The sequence below is a fragment of the Plutella xylostella genome, chromosome 29 (genome assembly GCF_932276165.1).
Source record: "Plutella xylostella chromosome 29, ilPluXylo3.1, whole genome shotgun sequence".
Lineage (NCBI taxonomy): Eukaryota > Metazoa > Arthropoda > Insecta > Lepidoptera > Plutellidae > Plutella > Plutella xylostella.
Genome location: NC_064009.1, coordinates 4,174,873 through 4,194,459, shown reverse-complemented (window position 1 = coordinate 4,194,459; position 19,587 = coordinate 4,174,873). Strand labels below are relative to the sequence as shown.

Sequence of the window (19,587 nt, the reverse complement as noted above, 5' to 3'; positions counted from 1 at the left end):
ATCTGTCATCAATCCCGGGCGGGACGTGCCCGGACTGACCACTGACCGATTATACGCCCACATCACCCCCATCCCTCACCGGGAAACCAGAAGTGACTGTGCAATATTACCAGCTCTTATCCCTCATAAAATAAAACTGAATGTCCCGGAAAATGTTTGCTCTGATTCATGCACGTCCCTAGCCGAGTCGTGCAAGGGCTGAGGGAAAGTCACAGCTATAATATTCGCTTTTATTACGTTATTTCACTCTATTAGCAAACTGTGCGAGGGCCCTCTATTATTATTCTGGTGTTTTATTCGATCAATAGACCGGTGCACGAAGCTTTTAAGTCTTTGTTAAAAAAATGTGGATGCCGGTTTCTAACATTTATCAATGACTAGAGACAATTGCACATCTGGTTACCTAGTCCTTATCGATTATGGTACGATCGTGACTGGCTATTTAGTCGTAGTTAATCGAAACTTACTACCAATTAATGAGTCTATTATCGTCATTATTACCCAAGACGTCGTATTGGGAGGTCTTAACCACTGTTATATGAAGTCCGGTTTTTATAGCTCATATAATAATCTTGCAGGATTCGGGGCAAACAACGATATTTATGGAGTAGCTTTTTATGGGTATCTGCATGGAATATAATTTGGAGTACGACAAGCAATCAGGGGAGCAGAGGGTGCTCGGGATCACTCAAGGCACAGACGCGCCCCTCGCGGATTCATCTCGTAACCGCTTTAAAAAAGGGGGATCTCAAGAGGCGGGCTAAGTGATTTTAAGCTTTATTTACACCCGAAAGAGTCGATTAGCTTGCGAATTTTAATTCCGCCTTCTTGCGAGGATCAATAATACCGCAGCCGTACATTGTAGATGTGGCTGTAGTCGTACGTTGATCTGCGTGCTAAACTGAAAACGATGGACGCAGACTCCCTCTAATATCCGGGCATCGGTGCATTAGAGTGGCTGTCACGTCAATCCGGTGTCGGTTTTGGGGATCATCCGTGAAATGTAAGCCCCGACCGCTAAAATGTACGTACTACGCGGTAAGCTTCATTTCCATGTCGATTAAACGCATAATTAAGTTCGACACGGCTGGGATTTCGGCTGTTACATTATTTATTCTGTGTTTTGCTATTCCTTCTCCGAAGAAATGTTGTAGTAATTTCAACAGGTAGTTATTTGTAAGTAATAGCTTCCGGCATGGGAGACTCTAGCATTACCTAGTACCGGGTAAGGAGGCAAGTTATGTTATAATGTATATATTATGGTAATAATGGCGCTAAGAGGGCGCCATGTCATGAACATGTTGGTAGCTGACGGCAATATCGATGAGACAGGCTCAGGGGGCTTTGTCAGGAACCAGATATTGAGCACAGAATTTCCCTAATATCTTCGGCTTGCATCGCGCATAATAATGCAATATTATGCGAGTAAACGCTACCTACAGAGGTAGAGAATTATGACATTTTGATATTAGTGTGGCCTATGCGCTATGCGTATCGTGAACTTATGTGCGTAAAGACGATTGAGTACTAATCTTGTCGTCATCGTAACTAAAATTTCAATTGAATAAATGTTACCTAATCTGTCTCATAGTCAAAATATTGATAAGTATAGTTCTCAAGCTAATAATCTCTGTTTTGAAATAGATTAATGGATATACAGGTTGCCCAGTTAAGATGGTGTAGTAAACCTGATCAATCGATCGGATCTAACAGCCGAAATAGGGTGATATAATTCCTTATGATTGATCACGCATTGCGTCGTCGTGTCTGTAGACAATTTATTTTGGCCGTGTGAGAAACACAAAAGTTAAGATACTTATCTACCGTAATATTAACGACATACGATATAGTATCAATCCTTCAATTGATACATTTCAAACCTCATGTTTTTCTATTATGTTGACGTTTGTATCTTCAATAGGCGATGTCATATCTTGGCTTCGTAATCCTTGAATTTCCAAGTAGTGTAGCTACCTACAGAAGGCAGTGAAGCTATCTTTGTCCACGAGACTTATTGCAGTCTGATTCATTCCAAGGAACTTTCACAACCGTAGGATGATCTAAGTATTGTGTATAATTAAATCCTACACAGCATAAAAACCACCGATAGCATGTTTTCCCTAAACACCTTCATATCCTACCATAGGCCAAAATACTTGTTGCATTGTTCCATAGCATGACTTCGTGTAACTGACCCTCGTGCACCCAAACTATAATGAATACCCTCAGTGAATACCTTGCGCAATTCAAGTGGCACACAGAAGCTATACATCAATCAATGCACGATGTTTACTCTCTTGTCCGTGAGATGTCTTCCTATCTATCTATCTTGCTCGTTATCTCCATCTCGGATCTTCGGTGCGGCTTCCTGGGCTATACAACCTACTTGTTAAAGGTTCGATTTAACTTCTCCGGTGTAACGGATGATTGTGTTTATAGTATGTTTGATTGAATGAGTATTATTAATACAACTGCTCTTATATTGAACGTCTATGGATGGGTTGAAAATATCACGTTGATTTGATGATTGGCATATATGTATAAGTTTAAAAATGGGTGCAATAATGCTGCTACTTCCTACGTATCTAAGGGATAAATAAACACCACCCTGATTGACTTTTATAACGACGAATAACGTAAACTTAATTTGTAGGTATCTAGTCCTTACAGCTAATACATAGTAAGCTCTCAAGTTATAATCATCTATGCGCGGGACATAAACTATTTCAATATACCTAGAGCTTATAATTTTAATATAAAACGTGATTACATCCTGTGCCTAAGCAGTTTACTATATTTCTAAAATTTACCATGGAGTAATCAGAGTAAGTAATAAAGACATTTCTCAGATGAAATAGCTCTCTTAACTCCTTTTACTACTATTCCTTTATTTGTTATCGCTATAGTAAGCTTTGCTTCCTGTACAAGGAAAAACATTAGAAAACCGCTAGATCTTGCCCTATAATAGCACTGACATAATTGTACACAGAATAGAGGCATTAAGTACAGTGAGGTAGCAACAAATGTAATTGGGCTTAGAATCTTTTATTTACCCCGCACCTTCTCGGGTGATTGCAAAGAACCCCATTAGCCGTATGGCCTTATGAGAAACAAAGGAAGAAAGCAATTTTCTACATGCGCTTAACCAAGTTCCCTCTTGATGGATGTGAGGACTGAGTGACGGGGGGAGGGTCGTGTTTCTACTAAGCAAAATGCCACACAAATATCATAGAATCCTGTGTAATTAATGCGTGCATATCACAAACCTTTTGATAGAAATAAAGATTACCTACCTTTATCATTGGACTAATCTAATTTCACTTGTCATATAAAATTAGTATTTCGTTCCAAAGTCACACATATGAGGTAGTTATGTAGTTAAAAATATTCTTATGATAATTTGGATTTAGGTGTGCTGAAATGAAAACAAATGTAAGATTTCATTCTGATTGGTTGCCGATTGCACTCAGTAATGAATGAAAGTGAACTTCAAAGTCTCGGTACGATTGTATTGTACACACAGTTATACCTAGGATGTGTATAAAAAAATCCGAAATACGAGGGTGGCAAAGACTTTTATCCGCCTCCAGGGGTGGCGGACAGATTCGGGACGGCCCTAAATTACGGGATTGCCCAAAGTTTTTTTGTGACTGCCTTGTGAAGTCCTCCTTATTAGCGCGCTTTTTCAATGATTGTTCCTTTTTCTGATAAGATAAGGCTAATGAAACGTTTTTAACTTTCGACCGAAAAAGTGCGGCAATATAAGTTTGATCGATACGATGTCTCTTTATTCATTTGTGTGTAGAACAGAAACGGATATGGATCGATATGATAAAGATGCATGGTTGAGCGTATTTGGTCTCTGTTTAATTAAAATGTTATGTCTGTCATGATTACCGCCATATTTTACTTCGATTGCGTTATTCTCGCATTTACCCAAGCAAAGCAGCAAATGAAAATGTCTTAGTCTTGGTAATTTCAGAATGGGTGAATCCAATAAGGAGGATGGGAAAAGGAAAACATTTTCTTAGAATTTATTTCCGAGCGACTGAGCTTAGCTCAAATACAAGACAAACAGAAAGGGTTTGTTCAATCTAATTTAGGCCGTCTTAAATCTCAGCCCGGAGCCTTTTACGAAAGTTTTCTCGATATAAGTATAAAGGAAACTTTTTCTTCAGTTTTCTATGTTAAGTGCTGTTGATTTCAAAAAAGCTTGGACCGTTAAAAACAACGAAAAAAGTCCTAGTTTCTGCCCAGCGTGGATATTTAAGTATTAATTTGTATCGTATGTGTAAAGTACTCTAAGAGCTGATCAAAATGTGAAGAAGGCTCTCCTCATATTATAGAACTCTGCAGAGTCAACTAATTAACTTGCAAATCAACAAACTTTAATGCCTTTCACATTAACTTTTCATTACGGTATTAATGGAAATTTATGTTTTAATGGCAAGTTAAATACATAATCTCGAATTGAGGGGCGAAAATACGCATTATTCTTCGGCAAAATAAAATATTTAGGCGCCCTATCGCAGTCTGTGCCCCTGGAGAGGCATTAAACCCGTCTATAGGAGGACACGACGGCGCTTCCCAAACTTTACCTATTGTGAACACCAACTTGGGTTTTGTTTTCCGAAGAACTTTTTCTTGAGCAAGAACAAGTGATTAGAACTATCCTTTCTTCAGCCGGACCGGTCTTTTTGTAGGGAAGAGGTGAATTGTAGGTAGGGAATAATAATATTGAGTTGTGTATGTACTATTTGTAAGATTCATGACTACCAATTTCAAGATCAATATTATTATTCGATTAAATAAATGATACATAAGGCTTTGTCAAATAACATTAAGTATACTTATCTCGCTTGAGGCTACACTACCTTGTTACGACTGTCCCACATCACAGCCCCAAAGGTCTCACCGCACGTAACAAGCTCACTACATTATCATATTATGCAATGCATTCATAATTACATTTTATAAGCACTAAAAGTTTGGGCACTAGCTGCAGCGTGTGCCCAAGTGGCTCCAGCACATTGCAATGCATAATCCAGGCGTCTGGCGGTGCTAGGCAAGCTAAATCATCCCCTAACACCTAGATATAAGGTCTCGGTCTCTAAGGTCGTCTCAACGAACTGCAATAACTATACCGCCACCGAATATTATTCAGTCTGTTCAATAATTCAACATTAATTTACACTACACGTCTATCACGTACAGCCCCCGGTGTTTATTTGGTATTCCGCTCCAATGCTGCATGTCTTGTTGTGTAAATACTGAAATTTCCTGAAATAGCAGGTAAGGGCGTGCTGGCGCATAAAATATTGGGAAACGTTTTCTTCTGATAAAATCTGCTCGTATAGCTCGAGTACCTATGTAGCTGTTATAGTTACCTACCTAGAGATACAATAGCTTTTCTGTCCCGATGATATTGAATTTTTGAAGTATTTGCGGGTTAGCTTAGATAATAATAAATAATAGAAATATGTATTTGTTTGTTTGCCGCCATTTTATTAGTAATGAGACAAGAGGTGACCATAGACTACATAGAGGATGACCATAAACACATCATTCCTCCAACTTTAATTGTAAAAATAAAATATAACCTAAAAAACTTGTATACAAAAATATCATAGAAAATACTGTATAGAAAAACATGCACCTAATAAAATAACTAGCCACTTATCATGTCTCATCGTTATGACACATCTCCCCAAAGTCCCAACCCTAAAGTCGCGAACAGTCGTGGACGTTCAGTCGCCTTATCGCGGCCAGTTATCCGCCGGGCGCATCCACCGCGGCTGCAGCTGAGTCGTGCACCGCCACGCGGCACACCGCCTGCTCCCTCCACGCACATCGAGGGCCTCGGCCTCTGCTGCATACCGCCTGCTGTTGATGACTGCGGAACTTTCCTTCTTAGTGATTCAGCGGCATGGCGCGCCTGTCGCACTCGCCGCCGCCTGCTGATCCACATCCGAAGTCTAGGGAAAGTATGTTGGCCGATTGCTCTTCGGGTATCTTCGCCGGTAGCTGATCGCGCGCCGGTCTCGTGCCTGTCGCTCGGTCCCGCCGCGCCTGCCCCTGCCGTCCTCGAAGTTGCAGCGAACCGCGAGCCTCTCGACTCGCATCTCTCGCCCACTGCTCCGCTTGCCATTTGAGACTTGCCCACATACTTTATTAATAATTTCGCCCCCCGCCAAATAAACTTATTCACCTTTCACCCGTGGTGCGTAAATTTTATCCCATCCTCGTCGCCATTGAAGTATTTGCGGGTTAGCTAAGATAATAATAAATAATAGAAATACGTATTTGCTTGTTAGCCGCCATTTTATTAGTAATGTGACAAGAGGTGACCATCGACTACATAGAGGATGACCATAAACACATCAATTTTCCAATAGCTTGGGGCCCGGAGCAATTTCATAGAGAGAAAACCTACATTAAACACTCGAGGGACTAGTTACAAATAAAGCAAGGACCGCTCTCAGACGGAGTTTAATCAGAGCACAGTGCACTCCGCGCGCCGCCCCGCGAATGTTCAAGTTGCGTCGAGAGCCGTCGCCCGCCGCCACCTACGCCACCAGCCCGCCACTACAAATCAGCACTAAACACCAACCAGATAAAAACTATTTTCCTCCCCTCACCTTCAGGCCAGGACTTAGCCAGTCGACTCGAGAGCTCGCAGTTGCTTCGTTACATCGCTCAAACTTATTGTACAATCCCAAACAGTTATGTCCAGGATTGGATAGCTGCCAGGTCCCTATTGAGAGATGTGAGAAACTGTGTTCTCTGATAACAAGGCTTAAGGAGTTCCGTGGAACTTATTGCGTGGCTCGGAGCCGCCGGCGATCCAACTAAACGGATTCAATTCAATTCGGGAAACGCAAACATTTCTGGAAATAGCGGCTCTTATAGAGTATGAGGGATTTATCATACTTAAATTCAGTTTTCAATAACTCGATAGCTTTTCTTTCACTTAGCGTAAGTACTGAAAACAGGATAATGAAAATGGAAAGGTGCCAAGAAATTTGCGAGGGAAGTTTTGTTCGTTTATTAGTTAGGCTGTAATGGACGGAGCGCCATAATTGGTGGTACCTGCAGGCGCGACGCCGCTGCACGTTTCTTTACTTAGACAAGTTCAATAATCCAGTTAATGTTTATGAAATGTGTGTGTTAGTAATTCAAGTGGTGATGGCGCGATGGCGGCTGTATAGAGTGTGTTTCGTACACGGTGGTGTGTTGGGCCGGGGCCAACTCCTCGCACGCCACAAGTGTCTCGTCCCACAAATGTCGCCAGGCTCGGCCGCCGTGGCCCACTCCCAGTATAACTCATAACCCGAGCAGACAATCAGGCGACCACAATCCCGGCTGCATATTTAAATGTCCGACAGTTTAACGCTCTGGGATTTAGCTGGCGTCCACGCGATTGTTCCAGCTCCCGTTCCATTAACACGCCTGCCTATAAAAAGAAAGGATAGAAAAAATTGTGAATAGAAGAAGTGAAGATTTTTAATCTTTTGTAGTCGGCACTAGATACCTAGTGGGTATGTGCTAGGTAGAAGCGCCTGCAGTGGAATGGCATGAGTCGCCGCGCCCCAGTCGGTAAAGTCCGGAGTTTTATCAGGGATGTCTTTTCATTCCTCCCCCGGTCGCGCGTTGTAGTCATGTAGCTATAGCTGTAGGTATGGCTTTGTATGGGGCCGTAACGTTTTTATTCAATCCCGGCGATGTATCTCTTGGTATATTGTCGTTAAATTTGCATTTTCAATTCGGGAAACGCCACTGTTTATAGGCTGTCTACACCGCTGCGGTCTTTGGTAGATGAATCTAATGAATAAATTACACGAAAGTCTGATTAACAATATTTTGTGTTGGCGCTTATGATTATAAGGTATAGCATGAATAGGCGATTAGTATCATTGATGGGAACTTTTTTTGGGATGGCGCCAACACGGTGGCGTGGGCAGCTAACACCCGCTTTGACCACAAACAAAAGATAGTGGAAGTCAGTTATTGATGCGGCCATCAAGTGCAATCAGGCGGACGTGTCTGTAATTAACTTCACAAAGCATTAACATCTAGCACCTAGTTAATTAAAGGTGACGCCCCCGTGTATTTATCACGGTTGATCCTATCGCTATGATTTAAGGCTGCCTTCTGTAAAGCAATGTCTAGTCTGAGATACACACCTGCAGTAAAATGAAGTCGATTCTAAATACAAATAATTGATGTCCGTTTCCGCTTATTAGTATATGAATCGTTAAATTATTATCAATGGAAGTACCTAGTAAAAATAGATGGAGAAATCAGTAAAAAAATCGAAGGCAAGTAGGTACCTATGCGTTGCGTAAAATACGGTCTGGCTATAGTATATCTAGTAAAATGTCTAGAATCTAGATACAATCAAAATTGGTAGGTCCGTCCAATCTATAATAGGTTTTATAGGTATCTATTATGAACATATAAATAAATGAATAGGGTGTAATTCTGTAAGTGCACCGCGGTTCACACGAGTGGGAGTGCTTATCTGTGGAAGGGTCATCGACTTAGGATATTGAATATCGATGAGATATGACATGAACGGTTCACGTACATCCATTTACAAACAACCGTCCCCACTATATTTCGTTTTTATGGCTGCATAAACTAGCAAAGTTATTTCTATCTTGTACGTGGCTTTGGTAAAAAAATATATAATATAGACAAACACATTATAACATTCTATTGCTTGTTGAAAATAACGTCATTGTTCACCTTAATCTTACTTACTTGCTAACCTTAGCATTAGCAGCCTAGGAAAGTCGCCTCGCTAACTATGTGTCACTCGCCTGACCCGCCCATAGTCTGCCTCTATCATGTGAGAGTAGAAACTGCAGTAGATAAGTTACGAAATTTCACTCTCAGCCGCTCATCAGTCCTCGTCATTAACAAGCCAGTAGATTACCAACGAACCAACTTTTCGTACACGGTAAAGAGTAATTAGAAAGCAAAAAACACCACTAGAGTCTCCGTTACGGAAGTTTTTTGCGAGAAACATTAAGATAAACTGTGCAGTATAAAAACTTCGCGGCTGTTATGTTGAGAACACTTATCTCGAGGCAAGGATGCAGCATGGTCTGTAGGTATACCTACTTGGGAATTTCATACTTAGAAGCAGAAGCAGCTATAAGTGGCTCCTGAGGTTGTAAGTCTTGTAAGTGGTTTCTTAATGGGGTATTTGGTTTTTGCAAGTTGGCAAAACTTTTTACGTTCGCTGATATATTATCGATCGTTAATTAATAATGATGGATCGGTTCGACGTCTATTTTTCTTATGTATTGTATAGAATATAATTTTATATACACTGGCCGACTTTGTCCAGCAATGTGACACAATGAAGGATAAGCCAACCCAATTAGATTTCAGAAAAATAAGATAGAAACTGTAAAATAATTTAAAATAAGCTTAAAAACCGGACGGGACAAAGCCGGATTTAGAAAATGTAAGTAATGTTATAAACGTAGGGTTTAAAAAATCTGCCATAACTAAACATTCCTGTCGTCGACGGGCCGACGTCGTCGCGTTAGTTTTCAGCATTTTCAGACTCTATTTCAGCGGAAAAGCTCACGTTTTTTTAGGGCGAGTCATTTATTTGTCTGCCCCGGGCCGGCGGCGCACAAATTATAATGCCTCTCTCATTTCAGCTGAATATTAAGCCGCAGTTGTGCAACGTACTTTTGTGGAGGAGGTTTTAATACTTTCAGTCATATAGCAAAAGAGAAATTAACGTAAAACTACGGAAAATAAGTTGGACAGTTGGAAACCAGCTAAATGAACCTAAATGTAGCAGTATTATATTAAAATGAATACGTGTAGGTCGTTGTGTTCTTGGTAGGTGCTGAAGCAGTAGGTACTTATACTTATACTTACTTACTAATTTATTTTGAAAATAAATGAATTTTGATGTTTCTTTGTTTCATAGGGAATGCGAAGTTCGCGAGGAAAAGCTACTGAATGAAGGTAGTATGTTTGTAAACCCCTCAGACAGGTCAAAAACCTTGCACGTAAAATTTCGACCAAGCAAGTCATGTTAAAAATAAAGAACACTCAGTATTCCGTCCGACTACACGACATCACGTTTATACAAAACCTTTTAGGGGGTGAAAATTAATTAACGTCCATAAGAAATGTCTAGAAGGCTGCGTCGGGGCGAAGCATTACGTCGCAGTATAATAAAAAAACGTCGAAGACTGAAAGCGCTATTTTCTTGCTATTTTCAGCACAGTTATTCCTTACAGTTCCGCTGACCATTGATGTTCTTACTAAAAGACAAGCGTTCGCTGAGAGAATTGGGTTAAATCCTGGGATTCCGAGACGGTTTCAATTTAATAACATTTCGAGCGCCAGTTACAAAGCTCTTCTGCTGGCGAGCAGATTCTGTTGAACAAAAGCCCTAGTACTTATATGCAAACCAAAAAATAATAATAAATGCAAAGAAATGTAAAGAACAATACTTAGATAGGTACTTACTTAAATCTTTAAAACTCGATGGCTATTTACAAGCCTTTCATGCAGTACTTCCTAAATCCAAGAACTCTTAAGTAAGTACTTAACAGCCAGAACCTTCTGACCTAAAAGATACTAAACTTCTTACTTGGCCTTAGTACCTAATAAAAGAGGATATATCTGGATGGAATGTAAACTGTGTTGACGCATGCGCAGTGGTGGCTCTAGTACTACCAAGGACTAACTGAGCGACCTTCTGAGGTCGCCGCCCCCATTCAAAGCTCTTCATTGATTTTCGACCGGCCATATGACGGCCTATTCGCACGGTGCAGGGTGCTTTGTGATGGTTCACTGGGCGATTGTTCATGATCTTCACATGTGACTAATAGTGGACGTGGTCGTGAAAGTAAAAAATACTAGGTAGGTCTCTTCGCCCATGAGAAATTATTAATTAATTAATTAAATTCATTAAAAAAAAAAACACGCACTCACGCCTTGTACTAATGTACTCCCTTGCGGGGTAGGCAGAGGTGCATTGCTGCACCCACTTTTCGCCAGAGTGTTATGTTAGTCCCAATGAAATAGGGGGCGGGCCTATTGCCATTTCACGGGCACATCCAAGACCTGAGAACGAATATCTGTGTTTAAACAAATATCTGCCCCATCCGGGAATCGAACCCGGGACCATCGGCTCAGTAGTCAGGGTCACTAACCACTACGCCATTCGGTCGTCCTAAATTAATTTATTTCAGATAACTTGATCCATATTCAGTACATGTCATAAAATTCAATAAACAAAAAAAAAAACAATACAATTAACAACGAGCACAAGAATTAACATAAGTACAATTTATCATAAATCAAATTAATACATAAATTCAGGATTAAATACAATATAAAAAGAAATAAGAATAATTTCAGATTATAAATTTAATTTAATTACATGCGTTATAATAATAATAAAATAAAATAATCAATACTTCCTTAGCGGCATCGTTACAGCGACATGTCTGTCACAGCAGTGCCGGAGAAATGGACAGTCCACTGTGTCGCCAATCAAACTCAGCATGGCGGTATATTGTCACTTTTAGCAATAGGTAAGTAGGGTAGACATCAGGCAATAGGCATGAACTTTAAAACTTGTTTGTTTTAATTTTCAAAATATTTGTCAAACAAACGAAACCGCAGAATGGAACAGCTTAAATCATCAGTAAAACCCGCAACGTTTTTTGCCAACATTATCGTCCCGAAAATGAAGTCATTGCGGTGACTCCTGGAAGTATTTCAAGTTCATACATCTTCGTCAGCTTCCCAAGAGTTCCCTGACTCCGTCAACGGCCTCGCTCATCTGTCGGAAGGTTATAGACAGTCACACGATATTTTATACCGTGGTATTAAAGCTGGCGCCATGAGTCACCGCATCCGGCCAAGAAGCATCCTGATCCATCTCGCCAATGACGCCAATTTTATCCTATCACCCGTGAGTCGTGAGCATGATGAATAAAACGAGTCTTTAAAAGGCATGATTGTGGATGGTGTCAAGCTAGTTCTTTGCCAATTGATTGATAGGGTAATCGGTAGATGCGTTTTCTCAACGCCGCTCCGCCGCCGTCGCGTCGATGGGCGAAAAAAACTTACTCGTATTTAAGTCCTTAGGTATAACATTCCAGAGGTAGGTAGCCTTCATGGGCTTTAAAGTAAAAATTAGTTTGATTGATAATAAAAATTTATGCCATAAAAAGATTTAAAAAAACCCACTCGCGAGCTCACTTTTTATTCTAGTACGAAAGGGTTAGTTATTTTTTTTCCTGTCCGATTTATTGAGAGATGCAAGCAATGTGTAACATTATTTTTAAGACTTTAGTCCTTTGTGCAAAATCTTAGTTGGCAATAAATTCGGATGCAGTATGCAAACCTACCTACAAAGTATCTTCCTAACCGCAGTTCTCATCAATTTAGGTATGACGTTCGGTGAATCATCACTATTACCGGTTACAATAACCTCAATAATTTAAATACCACTAAGCTTAGCTATTAAATGCTGAGTGCTGAGCCGGGCAGCACATATTGAGCAGCAATTACACGCGTTTTAATTATAATTAACAAGTTTTATTCTTTAATAGTGACATCAAACTGCCTTATCGAGAAATAACACGATTTTCGAACTGGCTTGGCTGTGTGAAAGCTTAGATCAAAAGTTAATTAAGTCTAAATTATTTAGTTTTGTCCAAAATGTGTAAAATTGGTGGAAACGATGAAGTTGGATCAATAAAAAAGTCGTGGTCTCGGCGGTTTGGTCTGAAACTGCTGAACAAGTTGAAGATTGAGAAGTGTGGTGTGGTGCCACACACCACGAACAATGAAGATGAGGTCGATGCTGATCACGAGGTACCATCCTATTATTATGAAGAATAGAATACCATTTATTAAAATGTTACAATTAGGTATATTTGTTGATTATCACGATTATGAGTCTATCATTTCACAAAGGCTTAGTCACTGAGGAGAACAAATGGCCAAAGAAACATGTTAAGTATTCATTTATGTCACCATTGTCACCATAAGCTAACAATAATGCACTGCTGGATATACCTACATATATGCAATACATGTATGACTCTCCTATTAGAGACGTTCCAAAGGACTGATATAGGTACTTAGCTAACTATCAGATTAACTCACACAAAATACGTTTATAGTTAAAGAGATCCCAACAAATTACCAGTGGGTCACATCCGGCCATGCCCTGCCCCAAGTGGCGTTGCATTCGCCCACTACCCCGCCAGATATGGCACCTACTGGCACAATAGAGCTACAGCTATTGACTGTTTCACAACGCGATCCGTCATTATCGTCTGATTTAGGATGTTGTTCCGGCGCAGCTGTGGCCCCCTACAACCCGGTCTGTGTACCTTGTCGCTTGCACTTTTGAATAACGCTTATATACAGGGTTTCCCATAAGTTAAAGTTATAGGGAAAATTCATAAACTTATTTATAATAAAAAATATTATTTATGATTTTAAATTTAACTGTAAGTATAGATTATTATACTATGATTGTGTTTATGTAGACTACTATCAACTATAAGTACATCTATCTGCCTGCATTTCTGTGCGATGATGAGGCAGGAGGGTGTTTAACTGATTTCATAGGTCTCCCTAACGCCATGAGGGACCATTTACATTGCACGAGTTGTACCGACATGCGCAGACGCATGTGCCTACCCACGTGCTGGGGTCGTATTCTAATGACTACTTCGGATATAAATAATACGAAACTATATTTGACGCGCGTAGAACCCTATTTATGGGCCCAGGTAAATGTGCCATTGCAAGGGTGGGATAATTATCTTGACTGTGATTAGTGGCTTCGTGTTGCTCTACATTGGCGAACTATTTTGTCATGTTAATTAAATATGGCTTTTAGTGGGTACTGTAATGTAATAAATAAATCAGTTATTAGTAGAGGTGGTTATAACGGCTAAATCTTAATAATGAATTATACGTTATATTATAAATTTATATTCGTTGTCTTAAACTGTTATATCAACAACAGTTTAAGACAACAGTTTAAGATAACGAATATAAAGTAACAGTATAAGTAATATCCTAAGTTGTTATTGTGATAGCAGTATAGGTATCTTAAGCTGCTGTTTTTTTAACAGTATAATGAACGATACGTTATCATCATTATAAATATATTTTCAAACTATAACGTAAAATTTGAAAATATGATACTTATAACTTGTTCAGTTGATATGTACTCGTATGTTACTTATGGGGTAGAATTATAATTTACTCGTAAAATAAGCATGAGTGTATGTGTAGTTTTACATAATACTTAGGTATTAGGAACATTCTATTCATAAATATCCATGTTTGATTTGCGTTTTTCTTTGTTTATATTAAAATTATAATGATATTTATGAATTATGATTGAATATTACAAATAAGTTAACACGTGGAACTAAACAATAAAGTTATACACTAAACACACTGTTTTTATACATATTTAACTTTAAACAATGTGCCGAGCAGTTATAATTTACGCGCGACGATATACCGAAACGATAACCTGTTATAAAGACAATCAATATAATGATACTCATAACAGTAGTTGAAATTATATTCATAATGAAAAATAGCACGAAGCAAAATAGGCTCTAATACGAGTACACAGGGATCATAATATTTCATACATATTACTCATTCAATATTCGATTCGTTGGCCAATCTAGAGACATCTCTTGACGATTTTAGCAACTAATTAGATTTGACAAACTATAATTTGATTATAACGCCGTAAGATGGCGCTGTCACGAAAAAAAAGTTTTTACGGAAAATAATTATATTTATAACAGTCTTTCTTTTATTTTAATAATCATTATGAAATTATATAAATATAATGTGATATATAAGTTGCTATGTGTTATAACTGCCACCTCTAGTTATTAGACAGCTGAGTTATTTGCTCATAATATGTCATAAGTACATTTATGCTTTTATGGAGGGAGACCCGAGTTAGATTCCCGGTCGGGATATTTGTCCTCGGGTCTTGGACGAATTAAATTACTTACTTAGTTTCGCCCTCTGCTGTCCATCAGCATTATTTTGGGTACTTACATATCCTCAGTCTGTACCCCTTCCATAACGTTTATACTTATATTAATTCTCTGGATTCTCAGTTATTAAACCTTGGTATCCTTGTCCACAGTGCATGGCGCGCGCCCTGTACGACAACATAGCGGAGTCCCCCGAGGAGCTGGCCTTCCGGCGCGGGGACCTGCTCACCGTGCTCGAGCAGAACACCGGCGGCAGCGACGGCTGGTGGCTCTGCTCCTTGCGGGGTAGGCAGGTATGCGATGAAGTGTTGCTGCGCTATGAACTATGTAAATTGACCAATATGTATGGAGCCATGGAGATGCGGTATAATGAGGGGCGAGTGGATGTGTGTGTGTGAATTTTGCTGCCAGTCCAATTTGGTCAAGTTACGTGGTTACTAGTGTACTTTCGACGAACAAGAAACATAAATAATATGGATGAAATAAGTTACAACAAGATAAGATAACATGCCTAGCTGTGTAAACTCCCAGATTGTATGGCGGCAACGGACTAGTCCTTGAGAGAGATTCAACAACAGTGAAAGAGGTCGCGATGGACCGACTAGCTATAGTCAGTTAAAACTTTCTCTGAAGGTCTTATTACTTTTACTAAGGTATAAAAGAAGAAAAACAAAGTAAAGCAACCCGTGAATATTTTGCTAACTTTGAAATCGATTAGGTAAGTAAATAGGCATGCGTAACTTCGTAATAAAAACAAAACAAAGTTTCAGCAATGTAAGCTGTTTTTTCCGCGTATTCGACGTAAATTACATGTCTCGGGAAACTTTTGTATAAAATCTGTTTAAAAGGCTTCAAAACTAAGAGACCAAGGTTTTTGCATTCAAAACAGTTTACCGGACATTTGCGAACAAGTCTCGTTAAAACTTTGCACATCTTATAACTTTTAGAATAAGTAATTCACGTCACGAGTGGTTTTTCTCTGACCTTTTTGGCGGAAACACGATTTTCCGACATTAATCTTGGTTTATTCCGCAATTTGGCTCAATTTTGGGGGTTTATTACTTAATTATGGCTTCAGTTTTGGAGCGATGACGGATTTGTAGAGTGAAAACGGATGAATATCGTTCTTACGATCTAAAATTATTCAATTCATTTTAATTCAACGTACTTCATTGGTATTGTTATACTTCGACCATTAGGTTGTTAATGGTCGGAGTATTGGGATTACTAGTGTCGTAAGTGAAACTTGTGGAATGATTATAGCATGCTTGGTTCAAAATATTTTCATAGACATGGATTAGGTGATTCACCCGGCTACCTGTCTAAGGTCCTCCTGCCGGCAGGAGTGCGTCCCATGCTACTATTTATTTATTTAACTCTTTATTGGCATATTGATTCAACTAAAAGCCAAAAACCTACATCATATCTTCTTTATAATTCCAGGGCATATGTCCAGGAAACCGGCTGCGCGTGGTGGGCGCAGTATTCGACGGCAACTCGGCTAGACGGCGAGCGCGCGCGCCCGCAGCCGTCGCGCACCAACCACTGCCGGCTCCGCACACGCCCAGCTTCACTAAGGTGGGTTTGTGCACGCAATGGACTGCGATGTTGGCTGAATGATAGCTTTATAGTGACGTGCCTACTGTTGGGCAGCAACCACTTCCGGCGCCGCACACGCCCAGCTTCACTAAGGTGGGTTTGTACACGCAATGGACTGCGATCTTGGCCAAATTCTCATTCTCTCTCTTGGTAGTGATGTGCCTACCGTCGCGCACCAACCACTGCCGGCGCCGCACACGCCTAGCTTCACTAAGGTTGGTTTGCACAGACTGCGATGTTGGGTTGAATGAGAGCTTGATAGTGATATCCTTAGTTACGGCACGATAGGTATATTAGGTATTCATGGGATTTACCAAACAGAAAGAAAACTAATGCATGGTATCACGTCTAGCGGTGACACATCTGTGTTTTGACTACATAAATAATAATAATAAGGAGATTATGTTTTGGGAATTTGCACTCCTGGCAGCAGGAAACTGTCCAGTGCATACGTCATGACTGAACTTTGGATGAGTGGATGACGTCCGTGGACAACAAGCTGCCAATAAACTAATGATCCTTACAGAACCGTTGACGACAGCAAAGTTGATTTGATACCTCGATGTTATCAGATAGATAATCGTTCACTTGATAAATGATAAGATATCTACGTCATTCGCGACAATGTTCCTAACTCTATTCTATTCTGAGGGGCTAGTGGGGGTGAAGCTCCAGTACGTGGCTCTCTCGTGAAAGTACCTACATATGCCACTAATTTAGCGCAGCCAGCCTACTTCCCTAGTACTTACCTAACTCACCATCATCCCTATTACAGATAGAAGAATGCGCCCTATACGACGTGCCACGAGCCCCGATGCCGGTGCAGCGACTAGCTACCTACGACAGTCCGCGCGCGCTGACCGACTGGTACGACGCCCCGCGCGCGCCGCGCCCCGCATCAGCTGATTCAGCCTGCAGTGGGACTGGCTCACTGACGTCAGCCACGTCTAGTGCGTCCGGCCACTCGGGCAGCTCGGCCCACTCGGCCGCGTCGGCTAGTAGCACGTATGACGTGCCGCGGGCGCGCGCGCTGCCGCTGCCGTGTGACGCGGCGTTGGAGGCGCTGGAGAGGCTACAGGTATGACTGCGGAACAAACTTATTGTTATTTTTGTAGGGGTTTTGGTTCCTGCAACTAGCTCACTCACTTGAAAACATCTTCTAAGGTCCAAACTGAAGTTGATTCCGAACTGAAGCCTGAATGATATTTGTTTACCTAGCTGGACCACTAAGTTTTGTCGGTTCATAAATCTCCGCGATGTTCAGATTTAGGTCTTCCTCTTAGCACACCCGTAAAGTTAAACTAGAGTTTGCTTAGACAAGTTGACATATCTCTGAGAGTTTGTCATCGGTGATATAAAGCGCCAGTCAGCATCAGTCACATACTCGCTGACTATCCATTTTACGTCGGGCGAAGCCACCGATACGTCACTCCATACTCCCTTCACCCATTTCTCACCTCATACACCCCGCTTCCAGGAGGAAGCGTCAGCAGCAGTATCCCGACTCCTCTCCTACGTGACCCCCGGGTGGCGGCGGCGCGGGGCGCTGCGGCCACGGGCTCTGGACGTCCGTGTGGCGGGCGCCCGGCTGAGGGCCGCCTTGCACGACTTAGCTGTGTTTGCTGACGCTACTCTGGCTAATGCCGCTGATGCGCAGGATAAAGGTTAGTACAGATTGAGGTTACAGCGGTGTAGTTAATAAAAAGGGTTATTTAGTTATTTGAATCACCTTTGAGGTAAGGGTGGACGAAAGGATTACGCCACCGTGGAAGAGTTAGCACTAGGCACAAATAACTAACGCTATGATGCAACTAGGTAACTACATGCGAATCAAATACCGAGCAATTCCATCCATGCCTTCGAAGCCCTAAGACAATAGTGATTGCATGGATAAGACTGAGATGATGATGAATACTTTCTGTTACCGATTACCGCATAATGGTCCCTAGACTTTTATCCAGGAAAATTCCGCGGGAAAACGTGACGCCACAGTCTGGCACCTCCACACAATTATATCCATGAATGAGTAAATACTATTGAATCATTCATTCAGATGTTAATTGTTGTTGTAACATAGCCATGACGCATTCGCGTAAGATTGTAAATTTGAGATACATTAGTCATCTGAACTCATCTGCGTGCCATGCCACTAGAACATTTGTACCAAGAAATGTGATATTTAATGGAAGAAAGTGGGTCATATTGTTCTATCAATTGCTATAATTTAACTGACCAGTCTCAAGTGATCTCAATTCGCTATAATGTAGATAGAATTTTAGTTGGAATCTTAGACCTAAATTGGGGTTATTCTCCACAGTAAAACAGTAAAGGAAAATAAAATTATAACATCTCCAATATCTGGTAATGATACTAGTTATTTTTATGTTTTAATTTGTAAGTTAATTAATTTTCAATTTTCCACGTTTCAGGTATCGCAGTAAAACTACGGCCGCTAGTGAAAGCGCTAAAAGACGCAGAGAGAATAACGCACGAAGCGACCAGCGCGCTGGACGCCGGTGATTGGTCGCCGGACCGGCTAGAGCGGGACAAAGAACCAACGGACGGGACGCAAGATGCCCTCGACCAATTAGTGGCGTGCGCGCGATCGCTCACTGAAGATGTGAGGCGAGCTGCCTCGTTTATACACGGGAATGCTTCCTTATTATTTAGGTAAGAAGCTTATATTAGTTTATATAATTCAACCGAAAAATGCACTGTTAAGAAGTTGGAAATTTGTGAAACCTTTGGCCAACTGGGCACGCAGCAACAAAATTTATGGACTCCAAACCCAAAACCTAGTGTGGGGTTTGCCAAACGTAGTTATATGACAAACGGTGACAAACGTATACAAGGAACATGATATTAAATGACTCAAGGAGGCTCCTTAATAATACTCCTCAAGCCCTGTTACTTCTGTTTCAATGAAGACCAACGATTCATTCAGGCT

General features: G+C 40.7%; 1 protein-coding gene across 2 annotated transcripts in view; it reads left to right on the top strand.

The window, feature by feature from the left end:
• The window catches only part of LOC105393995 (breast cancer anti-estrogen resistance protein 1), a 61,570-nt gene that overhangs the window by 38,270 nt on the left and 3,713 nt on the right, over window positions 1–19,587 (top strand). For both annotated transcript variants that reach the window (XM_048631490.1, XM_038120104.2), the window contains exons 2-6: window positions 15,194–15,334; window positions 16,485–16,619; window positions 17,416–17,718; window positions 18,118–18,304; window positions 19,070–19,310. In XM_048631490.1, coding sequence (XP_048487447.1) covers window positions 15,194–15,334; window positions 16,485–16,619; window positions 17,416–17,718; window positions 18,118–18,304; window positions 19,070–19,310 — 1,007 coding nt within the window. The remainder of the gene's footprint in view (window positions 1–15,193; window positions 15,335–16,484; window positions 16,620–17,415; window positions 17,719–18,117; window positions 18,305–19,069; window positions 19,311–19,587) is intronic.